The sequence below is a fragment of the Trachurus japonicus genome, chromosome 22 (genome assembly GCF_045865225.1).
Source record: "Trachurus japonicus isolate A0001 chromosome 22, Traja_1.0".
Classification (NCBI taxonomy): Eukaryota; Metazoa; Chordata; class Actinopteri; order Carangiformes; family Carangidae; genus Trachurus; species Trachurus japonicus.
In genome coordinates, this window is record NC_140928.1 from 30,073,518 (window position 1) to 30,094,187 (window position 20,670).

The 20,670-nt window shown below is 42.0% G+C and overlaps 2 protein-coding genes across 12 annotated transcripts in view; both read right to left on the minus strand.

The window, feature by feature from the left end:
- pxdn (peroxidasin) overlaps positions 1-12,766 on the minus strand; it is a 71,255-nt gene extending 58,489 nt beyond the window's left edge. For both annotated transcript variants that reach the window (XM_085766704.1, XM_085766702.1), the window contains exon 1: positions 12,496-12,766. In XM_085766704.1, the coding sequence (XP_085622830.1) occupies positions 12,496-12,680 (185 nt within the window). In that variant the 5' untranslated portion in view covers positions 12,681-12,766. The remainder of the gene's footprint in view (positions 1-12,495) is intronic.
- A 2,981-nt stretch (positions 12,767-15,747) lies between these two features.
- myt1lb (myelin transcription factor 1-like, b) overlaps positions 15,748-20,670 on the minus strand; it is a 113,272-nt gene continuing 108,349 nt past the window's right edge. For all 10 annotated transcript variants that reach the window (XM_085767710.1, XM_085767718.1, XM_085767717.1 and 7 more), the window contains 2 exons: positions 20,293-20,355; positions 15,748-18,477 (listed from right to left, as the gene is read on the minus strand). In XM_085767710.1, coding sequence (XP_085623836.1) covers positions 18,337-18,477; positions 20,293-20,355 — 204 coding nt within the window. In that variant the 3' untranslated portion in view covers positions 15,748-18,336. The remainder of the gene's footprint in view (positions 18,478-20,292; positions 20,356-20,670) is intronic.

A 20,670-nucleotide genomic window follows, 5' to 3' on the forward strand; every position in this document is an offset into this window, starting at 1 on the left:
TGTAAACAAATGCACTTGAACTTGAACAACACCACAATAAGATGGTGGCTTTCACTTCTGTTGATGTCTGGTTGGTTCCAACATCAGATCCACTATCGACGGACAAACCCACCGTGTTTTGCATCAGTTTCACACACTTTGGTGGAGTGCAGCGCTTCTTTCTGTTTCAGAATTAACCACAGGGGATTGATTTGATTTGATCAAAGACTAGTATTGATGCTGATATAGATTACATTTTTTTTAGGGATGCACAATCGGTAATTATCGTCCCGATATTGGCCAATAATTATCAGCCAAAATACACATAAATCTGATTATGACATTTTTTGCAGATTACTAGAGCCAATTATAATCAGCCAACATTGCCTTGCTCATTTTCAGTCCATTTGCCCTCTGAACATTTGAAACAATAATAAATGTTGTTCTTGTTTTTGTTGTGAATACATCAGTAGTGAAAAAAAAAATTGTTAGGTCACAAGCAAAGCTATAATGTTAAAGCAGAAGTAAGCGGTATTTTTGTGTTAATATAAGTCTTAAATAGTTATATCTTCACACAGCAATCACTTACATAGAGTGTTTGGACCGAAACACGGGTCTCTCAGTCACTCTACTCTGCTCTGAGCCGAGGAGAAAACTTTTCTCGTATCCTACAAGTTTTATCCAATGAGGAGAGAGAACGGCATGAAGGGCTGTGTGTGCAGCCAAGGGATGTGCTTGAATGTGGTGACGTAGGGACGAGGACCAATAGATCCGTGACGAGGGCGGGGGCTGCTAACTCCATCGGCTGACAAGACGTTATGGTGTGTTCAAGGCAACTCGTAACTCGTGTTTTTCCGACCTGTTAAGTCGTACCAGTTCGATCTGGTATGAGTTCACGGGTCGGAAGTTACGAGTGGCTGTTATAGTGCACTTTCACAGGCAACAGGACGGAGAAACGCGAGTTGCGGGTTGCCTGGAACGCTACAAAGTCGTAAGTCGTGACTTGAAGCTGTAATTTACGGTTTCAAAAGCCTGCCTGGAACGCAGCATTAGCCAAAATGACCGGATCGCTTACTTCTGCTTTAAATGTTTACTCACTACACCGTAGCCTTTCTTAACCTCAGGTGTATTAAGGTGGAAAGAGCTACTGTGCAGCCCTATTTTCTTTTTACAAGAAAATGGCTATTCATGATAAGATGCTGATCAATCAGAGCATGCTTGTTTCAATGTAAGGCTTCACCTGCCAAAAGCATCCAGGGAGCTCTGTGTGTGTTCACTCCTTTTTTAACTCTGAGGTAGGCCTAAATTTTTGTTTCAAGCCATGATTAGCAACATTGTGCGGTAACCTTCGCAACGCTGTCAGATCGATGTTTAAGTAAGCTGTCATACAACCATGGGCCCCCGTCAGCAAGACACCTCGGAGGTTTGGCACGGACCCTGTGTGTGTCCATACACAATGACACAACCACATGTCAATCACAACAGTGGGATTTAAGACGGCGTTCTGTTCTAACATCCAGTTTCAATTATTCCACTTGGAGAGCTATTCACTAAGGTCCTTTATATGTCCACTGACTTCATTTACAAATAATTTTGACTTTGTACAACAGGATTTAATCAATACACAGTGTTAGAGGCCAAGATACCACTGGTAATTCTAAATGAGAGCTGTTATTGCTTTGTACAGATTTTAACAGGGTTTTCCCAAACTTTAGAAGACTTAGGCACAGCGCCTGGGCTGAGGGAACAGGAAAAAATACTCAGCAAAGAAAGGCCTTAATAATAAACTGCACAGAGGGAAAATGAGACCTTTTGTGTTTAATTTGGTTTACCCAGCAGCCACTGCAGCTTGAGAATCAGTGTGCGAGCTTCCTCTCAGTGAGCTGATGACACAATAGGTGGATGAGAGAAGTATCGTATTGAGACAGGGACCTGCTCCCTACCTCCCTACCTCTCCAGCCAATAATATATATCATTCAGTAGTCGATACCAATACCAGTGACATTCAGTGATTCTCAATACTCATTTGATACCACGATAGAAGAAAAAAACAGAACCACGGACAAACAGTAAGTTCACTAAAAAACTGTTTCCCATCAGACTTTCTTGTATGTAAGCTCCACTGTGTTTCAGCAACTTCTCAACCTGATCAGAGCAGCAGCTACATGAAGTAGAGAACAGTGTTGAAATGGTAAATAGGGCTCAACACAAACAGGAAGTCATAGTGCATCCTTCAAGTAGTTCAACAACAGAACTGTTGTTCTCATTAATTTCCTTTTAAAGGGATAGTTCAGCTTATTTGAGGTCTCTGCTCCCCCCCCCCCCACTGAGAAACAACGGTGCATTGCGCTGCACCAAGACACAGGCAGTAAGTACACTGTTGTAGTGAGTATTTTCACCGCCTACGAAAAGTCCCGTCTCAAAATAATACATCTGTTCAAGAGGACAATCTAAAGAAAACATTTACAACGCATCAGCTGGTCGTGCTGTATCACTCCGCCTATCAGCTGTTTGGATCAGCAGTATGTGGAAGAGGTGGAGTGATACAGCACGTCACGGAGCCTGCCTGTGTGGAGGAGTACTGAGGAATACTGAGTGAGTTTTACTTTTTTTCCTACTGTATATTGTACTGTTGAACTGGTGTATTATTTTGATTTCTCGTAGGTGGTGAAAATACACTGATTAATTGTCCTCCATCGACAACAGTGTACTGCCTCGGTGTAGTGCGATGCGCCGGTGTTTCTCAGTGGGGGGGAGCAGAGACCTTTCTACTGCATCTAGTGTACTTAATGGGCATTTGTAGCTCATACAACCCCACTTCAAAAAAGCTGAACTATCCCTTTAAGGTAAAAATGTAGCATAGTAAGCTAAAAATCCTGCATAATTCCCCTTATATGTATAGTTTTTAGTCAGACTGCATCAGATTTTAGGTGATACCACAGAGCAAACCACCTCACAGACCAATATATCTAGTACCAATATCAAAAACAGAAGGTCGTCCAATAAACATGACACATTTAATTTGTGCTGGTTTTACAGACAAAGACAGATTGGTGACTTGGTGCACTGCTGGCAGACGGTTGCAGGTGCTAACTGTTGTGCTGCCTGCATCCATGTGATGCAACAGTCTGTAGCCAACCTGTCAAACTGTTGTCCTGATGTATAAACTGACTTACTGTTCAGGGAATTACTGACTGAAAATGTCTGGCTCTGTGGCTGACGTGCTTCTCTGCAAATGTGGCATTTCCCATTTGTTAAGTTTTGAATACTTGTGTGCGTTCACATGGCAAACAAAATGGGGACAACAGCTGCAAGGAAAATTTCAGCAGAGGTGTCTGTGAATTCTTGTCTGAGCCACGATGACGAGCGAACCTGGCTGCTGCCCATTTCCACCAGCATCTGAATGCCATGTGTGGACCTCTCCTCTCATTCTCTCTCCCTCCCCAGTCGGGGAAGTCATTTGGCTTTTTGACACATGCCCAACCGGGCTTGCCAAGGACTCTCAGGCGTGTGTGAGTCATTCTTAGTTAAACAAGAACATGGCTGGCTCCTCACTTGGTTGAGAGCAGCAGTGAACCAGGATCTCCAAACATGGCTGTGGTAGCTTCTCTAGCAAAATACATCCAGTAAAGAGAATGACATGGGTATGTGTGTGTGTGTGTGTGTGTGTGTGTGTGTGTGTGTGTGTGTGTGTGTGTGTGTGTGTGTGTGTGTGTGTGTGTGTTGTCAGGGCTTTGTGTTGGTACACAACAAGTCTGACCAAACTCTCAGAGCCTGCAGGATGTGGAATACAGATAAATACAGCTTAAGGTCATCAGAGCATGAGTCACTGTGAGCAGAGCAAGACGACCTGAAGAGGTTGAGCACATACAGAACTATGGGAACCATCAATGGATTTCTTTTCCTCTGGTTTGATCAGAGGTGGGTAGTAACACGCTACAGTAACTCTGTTACATTTGCTTGAGTTGGCCCGCGGCCGATTATTTTTGGCCCGCTGCCAATGCTCGAATTTTTTATTTTTGAAATTTCTATTTTTTTCCCACTGTGATGTATGTTGCATGTACGACTCTGACCACTAGGTGGAGTCTGTCACCAGTGTTGTGGTTAACGTGCTGGGAGTGTTCATAGAAGAAGAGACAGGAAGTAAACACACAAGTGTCCAGCAGCCTCCCCCCCAGAGCTCCGAGCTCCAGAGAGCTTTAGCATCGGGAAAGGTGACGGCACCGACACCCGTAGCAGCAACGACGACGGCAACGGTGCCGACGGGGCTGTTGCCGTCGTGGTCATCATTGCCGGTAACGTTACCGTCGCCGCTGTTGGTACCATGCTGTTACCGTCACCGGGAGCTTTAGAACTTTCTCCAGAGCTCCGGCGAGCTGTGGAGAGGAGAGGAGGGGAGGGGAGGGGAGAGGGTGGGGGTGTTGGGGGCTTGCCGGCCGTGCAGCCCCCAACACAGGGTGCTGTGTGTGGGTGAGAGGAGCAGGAGACTGGGCATTAGCTGACTGGGCAATGGCAACAAATTCACATGATGCTACTGTGCTTTTCTGTGGACGACACAAGTAGCAGAAAATTCTCTACCAGACTACCAGTAACTTTGCTTTGTTTTAACAGCAGGGCTCCAGACTAACATTTTTCACTAGGAGCACAGTGGCCCCGAACTTAAAATTTTAGGAGAGCAAGCAGGAAATTTAGGGGAACACACTTGTAAATTGATTTGCAGGGCAAGTATTCACAATACTCACACACATCACCTGTAATTACAAACATCAGATTTTTTGAGTCCCCCCTTTCATGTTTCACCAGCGTTACAAAACAAAAGACAGGCAAATGTACTGGTTGCACATGTGCACAAGTAGATGAAAAATTTACTTGCACTGTCCCAAATTTTTGGGGCAAAATGCCCCCATTTAGGGGCAGTCTGGAGCCCTGTTTAACAGTGAAACACAATAATCAATAGTGTTATTTAAAAAATAATTTGTATGAGTGTTTATTTTGCACAATTAACATATGTTATAGGCATATTTAATTTGAATGTTTAATTTTGGCCCGTGACCCTCCACCCCGATTCGTTTTTGGCCCTTCACTGAGAAGAATTTGGGCACCCCTGCTTTTGGATAAACTGTACTTGTAAGAGTAGTTTTAAAGGGATACTTCACCCAAAATCAATAACTCACCAATTTTCTACTCACCATCATGCCAAGGAAGGGTTTGGAGAACTTTCAGAGTTATCAAAACGCTTTAGGAGTTCCAGGGGGGGTCCGGCTGGCAACAGATTTTCATATAATGGCAGCGGATAGAGTTCACTTTTGAATCGTCCAAAACACACACTATGAAACATCCAGATGTGCGAGATGCGCGAGACGTTTCTTCGTCGTTGCAAACCATGCAGTGTTTCCCCCAGAAAATATGTTACTTAAGGGGGGGGGGAGGGGGGGCGCGCCGTATTAAGTTTCGCTTTCACCACGCGCTGCTGTTATGTCTCTGTGGTGTGTAGCCTATGTGTGTGACAGGATGCGGAGATGAATGGAGATGAATGACGGCGATCGTCCGACGGGGGGGGGCGGCGAATATTGCTACTTTTACTACTAAAAACAACAACTTTTCCATGTGGCAGCTTCAGGACACTTGGGTCAGTACAGATGAGCAGTATGGAGGTATCTGGATGTTTCATAGTGTGTGTTTTTTGGATGATTCAAAAGTGAACCCTATCCGCCGCCATTATATGAAAATCTGTTGCCAGCCGGACCCCCCCTGGAACTCCTTAAGCGTTTTGATGACTCTGAAAGTTCTCCAAATAAAACCCTTCCTTGGCATGACGGTGAGTAGAAAGTTGGTGAATTATCGATGTTGGGTTAATGCAGCATACTTTTTGCTTACTTGGGAAGCAGTACCTTTACTCCGTTACATTGATCCATTCCGCTCGCTAGTCGCTTCTCGCTACTTCCTCTTATCGGTCCAATGCGTGATCTGTTTGTTTACGTTTTAACGAAGATACTTCCAACAGAGGTTCTGTCACATAGCTGTGTTTCACCTATCAAATGTGGCCACTGGTGACATTTCACTTACCAATCAGACAGAGCCAGGCAGTCACATGACCACACACAAAATCTCTGTGGTAAACACAGGCTCCGCCTTAAATTTGAGGAAACACACTGTGGTTAGCAGGAAATGTGTTCTGGCTGTGAACGGGCTGTTGACGTCAACCCTTGTATGTCACAGATTATGTCCAATTAAGTGTCCATTTATCAGTAATTAATGGACGACTTGGAGGCGTGAACTGTCCGATGCAAAGCGTAACACACACGCATGCATGCATAGAGTGACTCTATGCGCCCATAAACAGAGGCAGAGTTTAGGGACATTTCATAGACCTCTGTATGCAAGTATGCAAGTTATTGTGGATGAATTAGCCTTACTTTATGTTACTTTGTAAAAAATTGCATTTATTGTCTTAGTTGTTAAGTCTTATTATTTGGCAACATCTGAATTTGTTCATTGCTATTTTCTATTTTTGTGTATTTGATTACATTCATGCGCTGATCATTAAATTAATACATCAGAGGTTACTCAGCAGTTACTCAGTACAGAGTCGAAACCAAAACCGCGACAGACACAAACCTTGAAATGAAATGAAATGGCAGAACCGTGATACACCCATTCCAACGCTCCGTCGACCTTGGTCGACCAGTGCTTGGTCGACTATTTTGCTACCAAAATCTCTTCTATTTTTAACCTTAAAAAATTTGAATTGAATCGAATCGTGTATCGAACCATGGGTCAGAAATCGAGATACGAATTGAATCGTGATTTTGGTGTATCGTTACAGGCCTATTCACCAAGTACTTTCTTACTCTCACTCAAGTAAATATTTGGATGGCTACTTTTTACTTTTACTTGAGTAATATTATTCTAAAGTAACTATACTCTTACTTGAGTAACATTTTTGGCTACTCTACCCACCTCTGATTTTGATACACCACTGACTTCGCTCTCAGCTTTGGCTCATCCATGTCTGCTCAGAAACACTGTATGTTCAGCTGGAGATGTTGAGTCCATTAACATTTATGCTGATAAAGAACTACAGAGACCATCTGTAGCAGCAGTGATGGTTTGTCCTTTCACAGAAGTTGACTGAGTTCATTATTCTGTCATTCACTTGCATTTGGCTTCATAATGTACATTACACGTTGCAGCAGAGCTCTCCACGGGCTATTGCATCATTATAACACATCAACACACTTCTTATGGTGGGTTTTCAGTAACTGTGGTCACTATCCATATGTCCCAGGGATGCACCTTTTTTTCTAATTTCACTCTCCAACTAACGTACATTAGCAGTTCTCCGCCCACCTTCGTACTTCCGCTCCATCTTCATTTCTCTTCAGTACTCCACCTAGGATTGAAATGCTTTCGTGGCTTTTCTCCTGCAGAAAAATCTACCGGCCAATCAGCGAACAGCGGCCAATCAGCGAACAGAGGGAGGGCTGAGGACAATGATGTTGAGGTCAAGCGCTAAGTTTAAAGGCGGAGATTGATGTTTGAGAAGCCATTCGTGCCCTTTGTGACGACACTGCCGAACATCCAAGAATTAAAGCCGGAGAAAGAGCATTGTTTACCAGGTTTTACTGATGACCCAGCCCAGCAGCTTCATTCAGTTTCAGCTGGTTCCAGCTCATTACAACCAAACAATAGCAATTAGTTAAAGGCAGACTGACAGTTTTAATTCAACGCATAGCAGGAAATAAACTTTTCTTAATGGAGAGTGGCCAGTTTCTTTGCACAAATGAAAATGCAAGAGACTGGTTAGGACCAGGTTATGGCAACACACACACACACACACACACACACACACAGAGAGACTCTAGTGACAATGGCAGAGAGAACGAAATGTTCAAGTCTTTTACATGTAAGGACAGAATCACTGTGACCTGTGGACACATCCAGTGAAAGTCTGTCCACCAGGAGAGCGCTTTGCTTCTCTGTTGTTGCACTATTATTATTAGCAGGGTTTCCCGCAGCGCTTTCCTGTTAACCCCCCCCCACCTTAACTAACACATTTTCTGGGGGAAACACTGATTAGTTTTTCCCCACAAAATAACAAAAAGGTAGGAAGTCTAAGGACCAGATCCATAAAAGCACTGTTACTTTGGGGCTGGAGAGACAGGACAACCATGTCCTGTGGATCCCAAGGTCTACATATATTTACACACAGAAATATAAATATAACACATACAGTATATATTGACTATATACCCGCAGGTGCATTGGCACGCACGACAAAAAGAGGAGAATATCCACAATATGTCCTCATGAAGAACAGTCCCATGCACACACATATGTGCAGAGCAGTACACTTTAAAGGGGACATTTTATGGAAATGTCACTTTTTGAAGGCTCTTTAACATATATTTAGGTGTTTGTCTTCCTGTCCCCAAAATGTGAGAACTGAGAAAAAAAAATCAGTAATGTTCAGGCTCCCCTGGTTGAAATCGATGTGGTTTTATGAGCTCTTCCCTCAGTTGTCTCCAATGATGTGACTAGGATTAAAATTTGCATAACCCCACCCCTACCTGGTACCAGTAGAAGGGGCGGGGCTAGCAGTGGTTCATTTGCATTTAAAGGGACAGACACTGAAAGCAGCCGTTCTGAACAGGGCTGTTTAGAGATGAAAAGAGCTGTGATGTTTGATCCTTGGGGGATTTTGACCAAAGCATGTCACAGACATGTCTTTAAGACACCTGGGAACTATTTTCATTTGTGGAAAAGGGGGCATAGTATGTCTCCTTTAAAATTAAATCACAGTTTATTAACAACTGCTGAAATGGTGTCTCTAATATCATGCTGCAGGGATTTTCTGGACTGCTCGTACTGCACATTTTTACTGCAACCCTATGGATCTGAGCTGGTGTTCTGTTTGTTTGCTTGTTTTGCTTTTTATTTCTGTGGACCATATTATGTAGCCTATGCATCCTTTACTTGTAAAAGTGAAACACTAATTAAAAAAAACATTGTTAAAAAAAACTGCTGAAACTAAGGTCTAGTTTCTTCCTTTTTATTCAAGATCAGGAGGTGATTTAGGAGAAATCTGAAACAGTGTTACCCCCAAATTCAGCAGCTGTCCTGCAGTGGATGGGCACAGGAAGGGGCCAGCAGAGCTCCTTTCAACAACTATCTTGGGCCCAATCTCCCTGTGCAAATGAGCAAAGCTTTGGGGATTTCTGGCTTTGCATTCCATAATGCTGCAGAGACTGAGTGCCTCACAAAGCCTGACTGCAGCAAATTCCACACAATGGAACTCCACTTTCTCCCTCTGACTCACCAGTAGTGTCACTCAGTCGAATCAAGCCACTGTTTCGGGGGGTTGGTGACCAGGGCGAGCGGTGAAACACATTAAGACATTTAGACAAAGAAAGAGATGGCTGTAGGAGAATGTGTCTCTCTTCCCTATAAAGCACAACCATCCTGTGCAAACAAATCCACAGCCTGGTGACACTGTGACACAAACCCCCACTGAAAGGAGTCACCAGCTGTCCTGCACCCACCAACACTGGATTCCACTCATAATCTGGACACTCGTTCTCCTCGAATCTGCTGGTGACCAAACACACATCTGACAGCCCGACCCACACTGACCAACCACATGTGTGTGTCAGAGAGCCTCATTTAGCACAATGCAGCAGAAAGCAGAGAGAGGAGTCTGAATGTAGCACCACAATGCCTGAATCCAACCATTAGTCCAGCCTGAACCAGAGTATTAGTCTATGCTACATGTGTGTACTGTACTTTCTAGTGCCACATTCACTTCTCAATAACAATACACAAAAAGCCAAGATGTTCAAATATGAAGGAGAGGGCTACTGAAACTCCTCCACTCCACTGACAAGCTTTGATTCATACAAAGAAGCAATACTTGTCATGTTGAGTCTTTCTCTTGAGCTGCTAAGGTAATACCAGTAAAACAAACAGTTTATATTTGATGTTGGCAAAACAGCGGTGATGTAAAAGCAATCATTCCTCAAACTCCGGCAAATCCCCGAGAAGAGATGCGGCGGAGTCATTACAGAGGAAAGGTAATTTACTGTCATGCCTCTAACAGAAAGTCCTCCGAGAAAACAGCTGAAAAACAAATGTAGGCCAGAAGAGAAAAAAAGAAAGAAAGAAAGAAAAAAAAAACATCCATGTTTCTTGGTCCAAATGTCATGTAGAAAAGATCTTGGCACGGAGCCCATGTGCAGTAGTAGGTCTACGCCAAAACTTTTTATTCTCCTCGACAGTGGCCCAGAGGAAACAGAAAGAGATGTTTTGAGTTTCAAGAAATTCAAGACAATAATATTCACCGTTTGAAAACTGCTCAAAAACAACTGTCAGCTTCTCATCTTTAATATCTGGACGGCGTTTCCTACTCATAAGAATACCTATGGATGGACATAATATTCCATATTTTTTTAACAAAATACACCACTCATGTCTGTAAAAATGCTCTTGTTGCTTAATTCAACAGTCACAATGAAGATCAGGTTCACTTATTTTATACTGAGCCTCTCCTCTGATTGGCCGATTTCAGATAAAACACTCAGAGAAACCTAATCCTGAAAGATTGGATGGTGGGTCCAGGTGGGCGGGGCTTTGGCATGTTGTTGTGACTTCACTACGTTACACAATTCCAGACTGCTCATCCTTATTGTTATACATGCTGTGTGTATTTCTCTGTGGACTGATGGTCTGATACATTCACATACAGAACCTTCACCTGCTTTATAATCAAAGACATAGAGATCCCACTTTATATAATATGGGACCTTTACTGCAAGGACTGAGGTAAAAAGAGGAAAATGCATTCCAACAGCACAGCTGTAAAAAAAAAAAAAAAATGTATTGTATGGAACTAATGCTTTACCTTTGCATGATGTGTGCAGCTACCTGCACACTATGGGCTTGCTGGATCATATCACTCTTATGATATTGTTTTAAATTCCTCCAACAGCCTGCTACCAGGTGGAGGGAGGAATGCAGCTCCTAGATCTATGCAGCACATAGCTCCAGGTCAAGTGTCTATACAAAAAAAACACTGTTACATAATCCTGAAAATATCACTCAGACCCTAAAGACCCCAGTTATCACAAGATCACTTACCAATAACCACTCAAGCAATCATTAGAGAGAAACATCTGATTCTGAACTTTGAACAATATCTGTGTCACAACTCACAAGACATATTTCTGATGAACTGGGGTGTTTTATAGAGAAGAATGAGGGAAGGCCAGTACACTGTGTGTTCATGTCCTGACATGAGCAGATGAAGAAGGAGGGGAGAAGCGACAAGTGGCTGAGACTTCAAAGCTCACCAGCATGAATTTCTTTGGGAAAACCACAGCATGTTCAGCCGCTCTGATCAGATTTAGACTCATCCAACACACAGCCTAAACAATGTCTTCATTGCTGTGTCTCCTCTGAAGGGATCTGCACCGTGGGGGCCCTTCCAGGCCGTGTGCTGCTGACCCACGATGGAGAAGGACAAGGCTAATTCTGAGTATGCCACTGTGGTACCCCTGCTTACAGCCTGGATGAAGCTATTTATAGACCCATGCATTATGGACTGAAATGCACAACAAGATGGCAGTGGACAATTATAGACAAAGAGGTGGGAGGGAGGGGGAATGGACAGATCTGGAGCTTTGTGTTCTCTGATTGTGTCTTAGAGGAAGCTGCTGGCTCGGCTGTGTGACTGACTGACCTGACAACCACCACACATCCACAAGTGCTTGTCAAATAAAAAAGTATTTCCTCCCTTTCATGTCTGAGGGAAAGTCAAACATGGAGTTTAACCTGTGCAACAAACAAAAAAAATCTCTCCAAGCTGAGTGATAGGGGAAGTTTAAGAAACTTGCTCTGCTCTAAAGAAGATCCATATAGTCCACTTTGGTCAAGCCTGCACAAGAGAAATCTTTCCCTGAAAATCAAGTGACTGCACATTTCCTCCTAACATGATTGACCAGGTGGAGGAGGAGGAGGAGGAGGAGGAGGAGAGGCTGTGGGTCCAACAAGATCTGACTGGACGGAGTGTGACTGCAGAGAGAGGGAGATGTTAACACCACTGTACAGACAGAGCTCCCTCCACATCGCTTGGGGCTGACTCCACCAGCTGTGTGACCCTAAAACCCCTTTTTCATTAACCTCTGCAGCCAACAGCTGAACCCACCGGCAGGTGTCACAACTCACCCAGACACTGGAATAACTCTGGAGAACCCTATCACTGGGTTTTTAATGATTTCCACAAACACCTCTTTAAACTTTCAAAATAAAAGTTCCACTGAGTTTTTTTTTTTAATCAATGTCACTAATGAACGCACATCATGTGAACCATTACAGCTGTTAGCAGACCCACATGTGGAAAAGCCACACTGTACTAAAGTATTCAGTGCGTTTCAGACAGTCCACGGTGCCTTCAGGTTCTGTCCCGTCAAAGTTAAGCAGGGAGGACGAGGGGGTGGGGAGGGGGGTTCAAAAACTACTTACAGGATGGTGGTCTGAGGAGAAACTGCTGGTACGGTCTCCAGGTTTAGGTGCATGCATCTCACGGTGGTTCGGAAACATAAACAGCGACTCGGGCAGCAAAGTCCAAACTGGGGTCCGCTGCAGAGCGATAACAAAGCCACCGCGAGGAGACACGGAGAAAAGAGCTGGCCAGCCCGCAGCGCCATTGCTAGCAGAGAGCCGAGCCGAGCAGAGCACAGACCGCCAGCTGCCCCTCTCACACACTCACAGAGAGAGAGAGAGAGAGAGAGAGAGAGAGAGAGAGAGAGAGAGAGAGAGAGAGAGAGAGAGAGAGAGAGAGCAAGCCCCACCGACCGAGAGAGAGAGAGAGAGAAGTGGGCCAGTGTTACAGTCCTACATACACAGGGGAAGTCCAGCAGGAATGCTCTCACTTCTTCAGTATTGACCTCGGTGACGTCAGCTGAATGCCTCATACATAGGCTACAGACACAATTTGTAATCACGATATTCGGGTTGCACCTATTAGTAAAGCTGGAGTAAAGTAGAGCATTCCTAGTTCTGTTACAGTATAGCGCCCCCCCAAAATCTCTTATTGGGATCTACTGTGTCCCAATGTGTTACCGATTTATTGCACTAGTTGACAACAAGCACATTTTTAGTAGCCTAAAAGTCAATGGTTCTTTGAGTCAGAGGGTGTGGTGGTGCAGCTATACACTGAAACCAAGATGTGGGGGGGAAGTGGAAGATGAAATGATCTCCAAAAGGCATAAAGTTACAGATGACACATTCCCTTTAGCCTACATTTTGATATAAATATTTTTATTATCATCTTTTGCATTTGCTCAAGTCTCCTGTTTCTCATTCTTCTGCAGGGTGCTGCTTTCCATTTTCACTCTAAATTTGTAGAAAACCTTTGCATTTTTTTTTGCAGGAGTGCCCTAACCTTTGCATGCCATATCATATGAAACAGATAAACCTGCCTAATCTAGTACAGTGAAAATTCCATAAGATTTGACTGCATGCACATTTGCAGAACATTCCTCCAGCCACATGGATAGGTCAAGGTGAGGGGTCTGTCCTCGAAGGCTACAATTCAGTCAGAGGAGTCCACACAGAAGACAATCATTTTACAGCCTGATGGAAGAACTTCCTGCAGTGTTCTTTTTGTCCCAGCTCCCTCAGATGTGATGTTCAACAGCTCATGCAGCTTTTTCCTCTGTACAACCAGCTCCTGTCTGATCAGTTTGCTTTAGCTCTGTCTGACACAGTTAGCCCAAGCATTGCAGCAAAAAATACTGCACTGCCCACAATGGATTGGTTAAATGCAACATCTTTCTGCACACATTAGAAGACCTAAGCCTGCAAAAGAAGCTCTGTGTCTTCCTGCAGACAGCGTCTGTGTTGCATTTCCAGTCCAGTTCAATCTGCTGGAATCCATGAGATCAATCCCTCCACTGCTTCCACCTCCTCTCCAAGAAAGGAAACAGCGTCTAAAGTATTCATCCATCAAACTCATACCTGTAAGGCATACCTAAATGAAATAGAGCCATTAATAATAATATGACTTTTGCCTGTACTTGTTCTGAGACGCTGACGCGGTAGCCTTGAAAAAGACCTTTCGGGAGGGTTTCTTTAAATAGAGAAATATGTCAGAAATGAACAAAGGAATGTAAAGAAAGCTCATATTTGTGGAAGGCCCCTGGTGGCCCCTGGTGGCTGCTGCAAGGCCTGCCTATATAATGTGTTCTCATTTTGTCCCAAAAGCACTCACAGTGTTTCTCAATCACTTCGATGCAATTGACACATCAGAAATGTGATTCTAACAACTTTTAATGCAGTTCTCAGAACAGCCAGAGCCCTTGCTATCCCAGGGCTCTGAGAACATCTAATTCATTTCTCATAACACCAAATCACCTGTGCAAAAGCCTCAAAAACCCTGTTCACATGGGTCTAACTAATTGTTACTCATTGTTCCCAGCAAATTAAACCCTTTTTTTCACCAGAACTTTAAGATTCAGACACAAAATGTTTTGATATTTTGGTAAAAACCTGACTGACTTACAAAAAGGTAATTGCATACTATATAGGCCTACAGTAGAGTACAATGATCAGAATAAAAACAACTATATTCTGTTTCAACACTATATCAGTGTTTATTGTTTAATCTGGATCTCCATTAGTTGATGTCTTGGTGACAACTAATCTTCCTGGGGTTTTCTGTGGTAGTCAAAATAGATGTGCAAAGTATTGTTTCTCTTTGTATTCCATACTGACAGTGCAGTAGAATCTCCTGAGAGGCCTTCACACCACATGTATATGTGAAGAAGACTCCCACACATTGTTCTACGTGCATGGGTATTTGTCTCAACGTTTCAGCCCTCACACCTTCATCAGGCAAGTTGGGTCGGTAGGGAGTGGCTGCAAGCCTACTCCCATTTACAGCGATCACACAGATAGTAAACACATCTTCATATCAAGTGTACTAAATATCAAGAAAGACTGATTAAGGTACACTGACCAGCACTGTGAGGATCACTCCAGGAAACAAGCAATTTTAGATGAAGATAAAAAAAATATATATATATATAAAAAAAACTTTTGACTGTTTCCTGCAGTGATCCTCACAGTGCTGGCCAGTGTACTGTAATTAGTCAAGAGTTTCTCCTCAAATAGAAGTAAAGAACACTAGACATGTATAAAATACATATAATATAGCCTACATCCAAGTGAATCAACACAATGAAACATGTCTTGAAGTTTTTTATAAATATGCAGAGGAATGCCTGTTCTGAGGACTGTATTAAAGGGGACATATTATGGAAATATCATTTTTTGAAGGCTTTTTAAGTAACATATATCTGGGTGTTTGCCTTCCAGACCCCAAAATGGGAGAATTGACAAAAAATCTGTAATTTTCCAGCTCCTTGAGTTTAAAAAAGTTATCTTGACAAATTTAACTGGCTGCATTGGGATATTAATTAAAGAGTTGGTCACACTGAGGTAGACTACTTCAATGCATTTTAAAATTTAGGTTTTCTCTTGTGTCTATAAAAGGATCATTTGAGGATAAATAGCCTGCAGATCAATGATTGTTTTTAACTTTATTTCATTTTGGAAGATTTTCCTGTTCATCAAGGAGTTACTGCCATGAATCATCTGTGGCAGTTGCTCTGCATGTCGTGCATGAGGAATCCTTGTGGACCAGGCAGCTTGGCGTTTGCTGACATCTGCTGGTGGAGACGTCAATGTGCAAGAAGAACACAAAATAAAGCATTTTACAGGCCTCTGGCAACACATTTTTTTCTTTATTCAGAGTAAGATGTGTCAACATCCAGCATGACAAAAATTGTACAAAGTTCACAATTTATAAATTAAATATCACAGCAACTTGTGATCTCACACATTTATAGCAAAATTAAAATGTCAACAAATCCATGCTGTGTAGTACAAAAATAAATCAAACTTCAGTTCCACAGAGAGCACAATAGTTTATACAAAATCCTGTCTTTGTTAATGGTCACTGAAATCAATCTCAAAATGAATCGGCTCAAATAAAATAATAAACTCTGATGAATTCACAATAATTTATATGAAAAGTCAGCATTCTAAATACTTGACAACCTTTTTGTGTTCCCTATAGATAGTCACAGATAACTCTTTTCAGATTTGTTATTTATGTACCAACATCAGATGAGCAGCCAGTTTGTGCTTTAAGACCCCTTTTCCATTTTTACTGATAATGAGAATTAATTCAAAAACTGGAACTAGCTATTACTCTACTGAAGCATTACTATATTGGCAAAAAGCTGCAGACACGATGCTGTGGAAAAAGGCGTATGCAGTCATGGATGATGGGTAGTAGAGTCCTGAAAGAGGACAGTAAAGTACAATAGATGAGATTTAATAAGGTGAACAACAAGCACCTTTTGCATTAGCTCTCAAAAAGGCAAATTCTGAACATGATCGCTAACAACTAGAACAACAGAATGGAGGGGTGCATACAGTCAGGCATATGGGTGTCACGCTGGATTGTATCACCCCTCAAAGGTCTCATTCCACCAGACCTTCGTTTTCTTCTGCTTTTTTTAAAACCTTGAATTGATTGACTATTTAATCCTTTGTACAGTGATTAGATATAAAGTGCTGCTGGGGGATAACTTCATCTTCCTAAAACATAGCAAAAATGAAAGAACATTGTTAATGTTTTTACACTTGATAATAGCCTACAGTATAACTGCTATGGTTATAATCATCCTCTTCTCTGATTTCAAGTCCCTGTTCTTCCTCTCTCAGTGGTACTACATCCACGCCTACAGTGGCTCCAAGCAGTTGGTTACTCCAATCGTGTGCCAAAGAGGTCACCTGGAAAATTGCACGCCGCCGTACGTAAGGATAATATCTTCAAGGACAAGTGCAAATAGTCTACTGGCACATAAGTGGGGACAGTGACCCTGTAAGTCCCGCTGTCATACTCTATAAATACTCTTTACAAAACCCTCTGAAACCCTCCTTTTAGGTGTCCAAGTACTGCTTTTAGTTCCTGTAAGAACATCAAAACATGGAAACGAAGGTGTCCCTGTGCAAAATTGTACAGAAAAAAAGTGGAACTCATATACTTTCCCTTCTAAATCTCAATGTCCAGGTTCCCTCCTCTTTTTTAAAAACACTTTTGTATTAAAAGATTTGTATAAAAATCAATATTTTACATAGGCTATATTAAAAAGATTCATGTTACCCCACTATGCTTATAAACAAGAAATTGCATATACCCAACCTTTTTTTTTCTTTGCAGATTGCATCCTGTACCTACTATAAACAAATGATTTAATTCTTATATTGCTGAGACATTTCTTGATCCTAGGAACACAGGTCTCGAGATTGAGCAGATTTGATACTAGAAAGGCTAGAATGTGGTCTAGGTCATTGTCTTTACACATCATTTCTATTTGAGATTAAGGATGAGCATGTGAACATGCATGCACCGCACAGATGTGTTCCTCTAGGAATTAACTGGTTCTCCTAGATAATGGGATTTCCACCATCAGGTTTCCGTGTAATGATGTTTACAATATAACTGTTCATACATACATTCATACATACATCAGGTCAGTTTCCTCTCCGGATTCATTTAGCGCACCAATTAAAAATGCCCCCACCTACAGCTACGTATCTTTTTTCATCAAAACAAAACACAAATGTTTCTCAAGCATTGTCAGAAAATAAAGCAATTCGCAAACCAGTACTTGCTCTTGAACAATCTACATGTAAGAAGAAGAAGAAGAAGTAGAAAAAGAAGAAGAAGAAGAAAAAGAGGAAGAAGGAGAGGAAGAAGAAGAAAATATTTAAAATCATCAAGTCCAAAATCACCCAGTGAGGAGAAAACCATCTAGCTCTCTCCTTGCTTGTAGTTTTTTCATTTTTATTTCACTATCCAGTTTTTTCATCTAAAATGCTTTGTTGTCAATAAAAGGAACTCACGCTCCATTATCATTAGCTTACTGTTCAGAAATATACACTAAAAATGTGCATACATGAGCAGCTAGAAACATTACATGACACTATGTCAGCTCATATGAAAACGTACAAAATGTGAATGTCCTCAAAAACTATTTTGCAGTTTACTCTTTTATGTTCTTCCTCAAAGCAAGACCCGAAAGGAAAAAGAAAGACAGAAAGAAATCATCTTGAGGTCTTTCTAAGCGTAATACCTCATTTTTTGAGAGAACAGAATTGAGAATAAATAGCACTATATAAGTTACTGCACCGCACCGAGGGGATCAAACCGTTACTGCCTGTTTGTATGTGGATTTTATACACCACCCACACCTGCTGGGGGAACAAAAATCTCCCTGTACTGAAAGGTTACACTTGGATCCCTTGAACAGCTTGCTTGATGTTTTCCAGCAGGGCTTTGTTTTCTGGGCTCTGGTACTGGTCTTGATTTGTGTACATATCCGTTAGAGTGGTCACATAGGCATCAAAGTTCTGCTCACTTATTGGCTCCTGCAGGAAAACAGACACACAACATGGAGGCTGTTAGAGGAGCAGAGAGGTGACGGAGGAGTTCAGATGTTCTAACGTGTGTGTGTGTGTGTGCACAATACATCACATGTCAGGTTTCAAGAGGAAACGTGTACCGAGATATCTTAACTAATGAATCCTTGATTATTCATTTTCATTAAGGTGAGTGTGTCAACAAAACATAGGTGGAAATGATTGGCGGATGAAAATGCTGCTTTGTCAACCCCCCACTGTGCTGCAGAATAATTCAGAGTTACAAATAAACAAAACTACTTTGACAATTACAATTAGGAAAATAGAGGAGCATGAGATGCAAAAACAAAAGTCGTAATGCTTAGAACTTTAAAAGTGACTGAACATCCTCATGTGAAACCTCATGACCACTGAGTATTAGCAGAGCATGCTTCTCATTCACTTCACTGCATGCAAAATGCATCACACTAAGGTTCTTTACTTCCATGTTGTGCAGCACAATACTGCGAAATATGCTGCACACATTTTTTATCTGTGATCTCACTCAGCACGTAGACTTTGCACTAGGCTCATGTAAACGCCTCAAAAAATGTTTGGAAACATTATTTCAGTCAATCATTTCTCCCCTTTAATAATATGTTTAATAATGTGTTTGATATCATTGGAAAGCCTGATTAGTCACCTTTACAATGGGGTACAATTTGTAAGGATTCATGGAATGAGCAACACAGCTAAATGTGTGCGTACCACCCAAATAAAATGCGCCAAAACCCGCTGCGATATTCTCCTATCTGTATTCTCTCTTGTTCTGGGCTTCAAGTGCTGCCAGGTGTGTGTCAGTCACAGGTGTATGACTGGCGCCGGACTTGTGGGATCAGCTTGGGTGTGATGTACGTGCTAAAGTGACAACACAACCACACTGGTTGACCTTCAACAACTCCTGGTTGAGGAATGGGATGCCATCCCATAGCAAAATGTGAGCAGGCTGGTGACCAGCATGAGGAGGAGGAGCCAAGCTGCTGTGGCTGTGTATGGATCTTCAACATGCTACTGAAGTCCCCGACAATGTCAAATGAATAAAGTGTAAAAATGGCCAATATGTCATTTTATCCTTATTACTGTGGGAAATTGCAATCATCCACATTTTTTGGGGTGCTACCCACACGTTTAGCTGTGTTGCTTATTCCACGGCTGCATGATCCTTACAAGTTGTATCTCATTGTAAAGGTGACTAATCAGGCTTTCCTGCAATATAAATACAACACCAACTGGTATTATGAAAGGGGAGAAAGCATTGACTGAAAAAATGTTTCTGAGCTGTTTTTGAGGAGTTTATTTACAATAGGTAGATGTAAAACCTAGTTTGTGGGTCATCCATCCCATCTCTAGTTTTAGGGAGCTGTTTGATGAAAATGTTACTTCATCAAACCAGTGCAACTGTACTGTTATTGAGACATATTGCCAAACTGCACAAGGGAGTGTGGTGACATGTAAACTGCCAACTTTGGATTTATGTTCTATCAGGACCATCAATACAACTTTTTTGGAACAATGTACAGAAATGGGAAATGGAAGAAAAAATATGAAATATTGAATAATTAATGTCTCACTGTTCAAACTGAAAAAAATAACAAGAAAATGACTCCACAAACTTGTCTATGATAGACAAATGGAAAATGTTCAACAAATACATCAGATAAAGTTTTGAGGTGAGAGAATGTAAATGAGTCTACAAGTATAAGGCATGATTAATTACTGACTGTCAATGCCCCAAAAAAACATGATAATGATGTTTATATATTATAAGTACATATAGTAACTTACTTGCTGGTGCAACTGTAGACAGCTGTTATTCCTTAGAGGAGGTTCTTTGTGTGCCAGTGGTTTCTATGGGAAGACAGGAGGGACACATTTCTGTTAGCCGGCTTTGAGACACAAAGTGGCTATTCTCACATGTAAACACTAGGTGGCAGTATCAGATTAGCAGCCACATAACAGAAGACCTGGAAAAGACAGGAAAAAATAGAAGCTGGACATTGATGAGACAAGACAAACACAGAGCCAACCCAACCCACTGCCAACAGTGGCCCACTGGTGCTGTGAGGACGCATCATTTGTAAAGAATTAAACTCCAGTGTCATGGCCGTTTTTTTTTTTCTTCTCCTAAATAAATCTTAACTACTGAAATACAAAAGGAGGGCA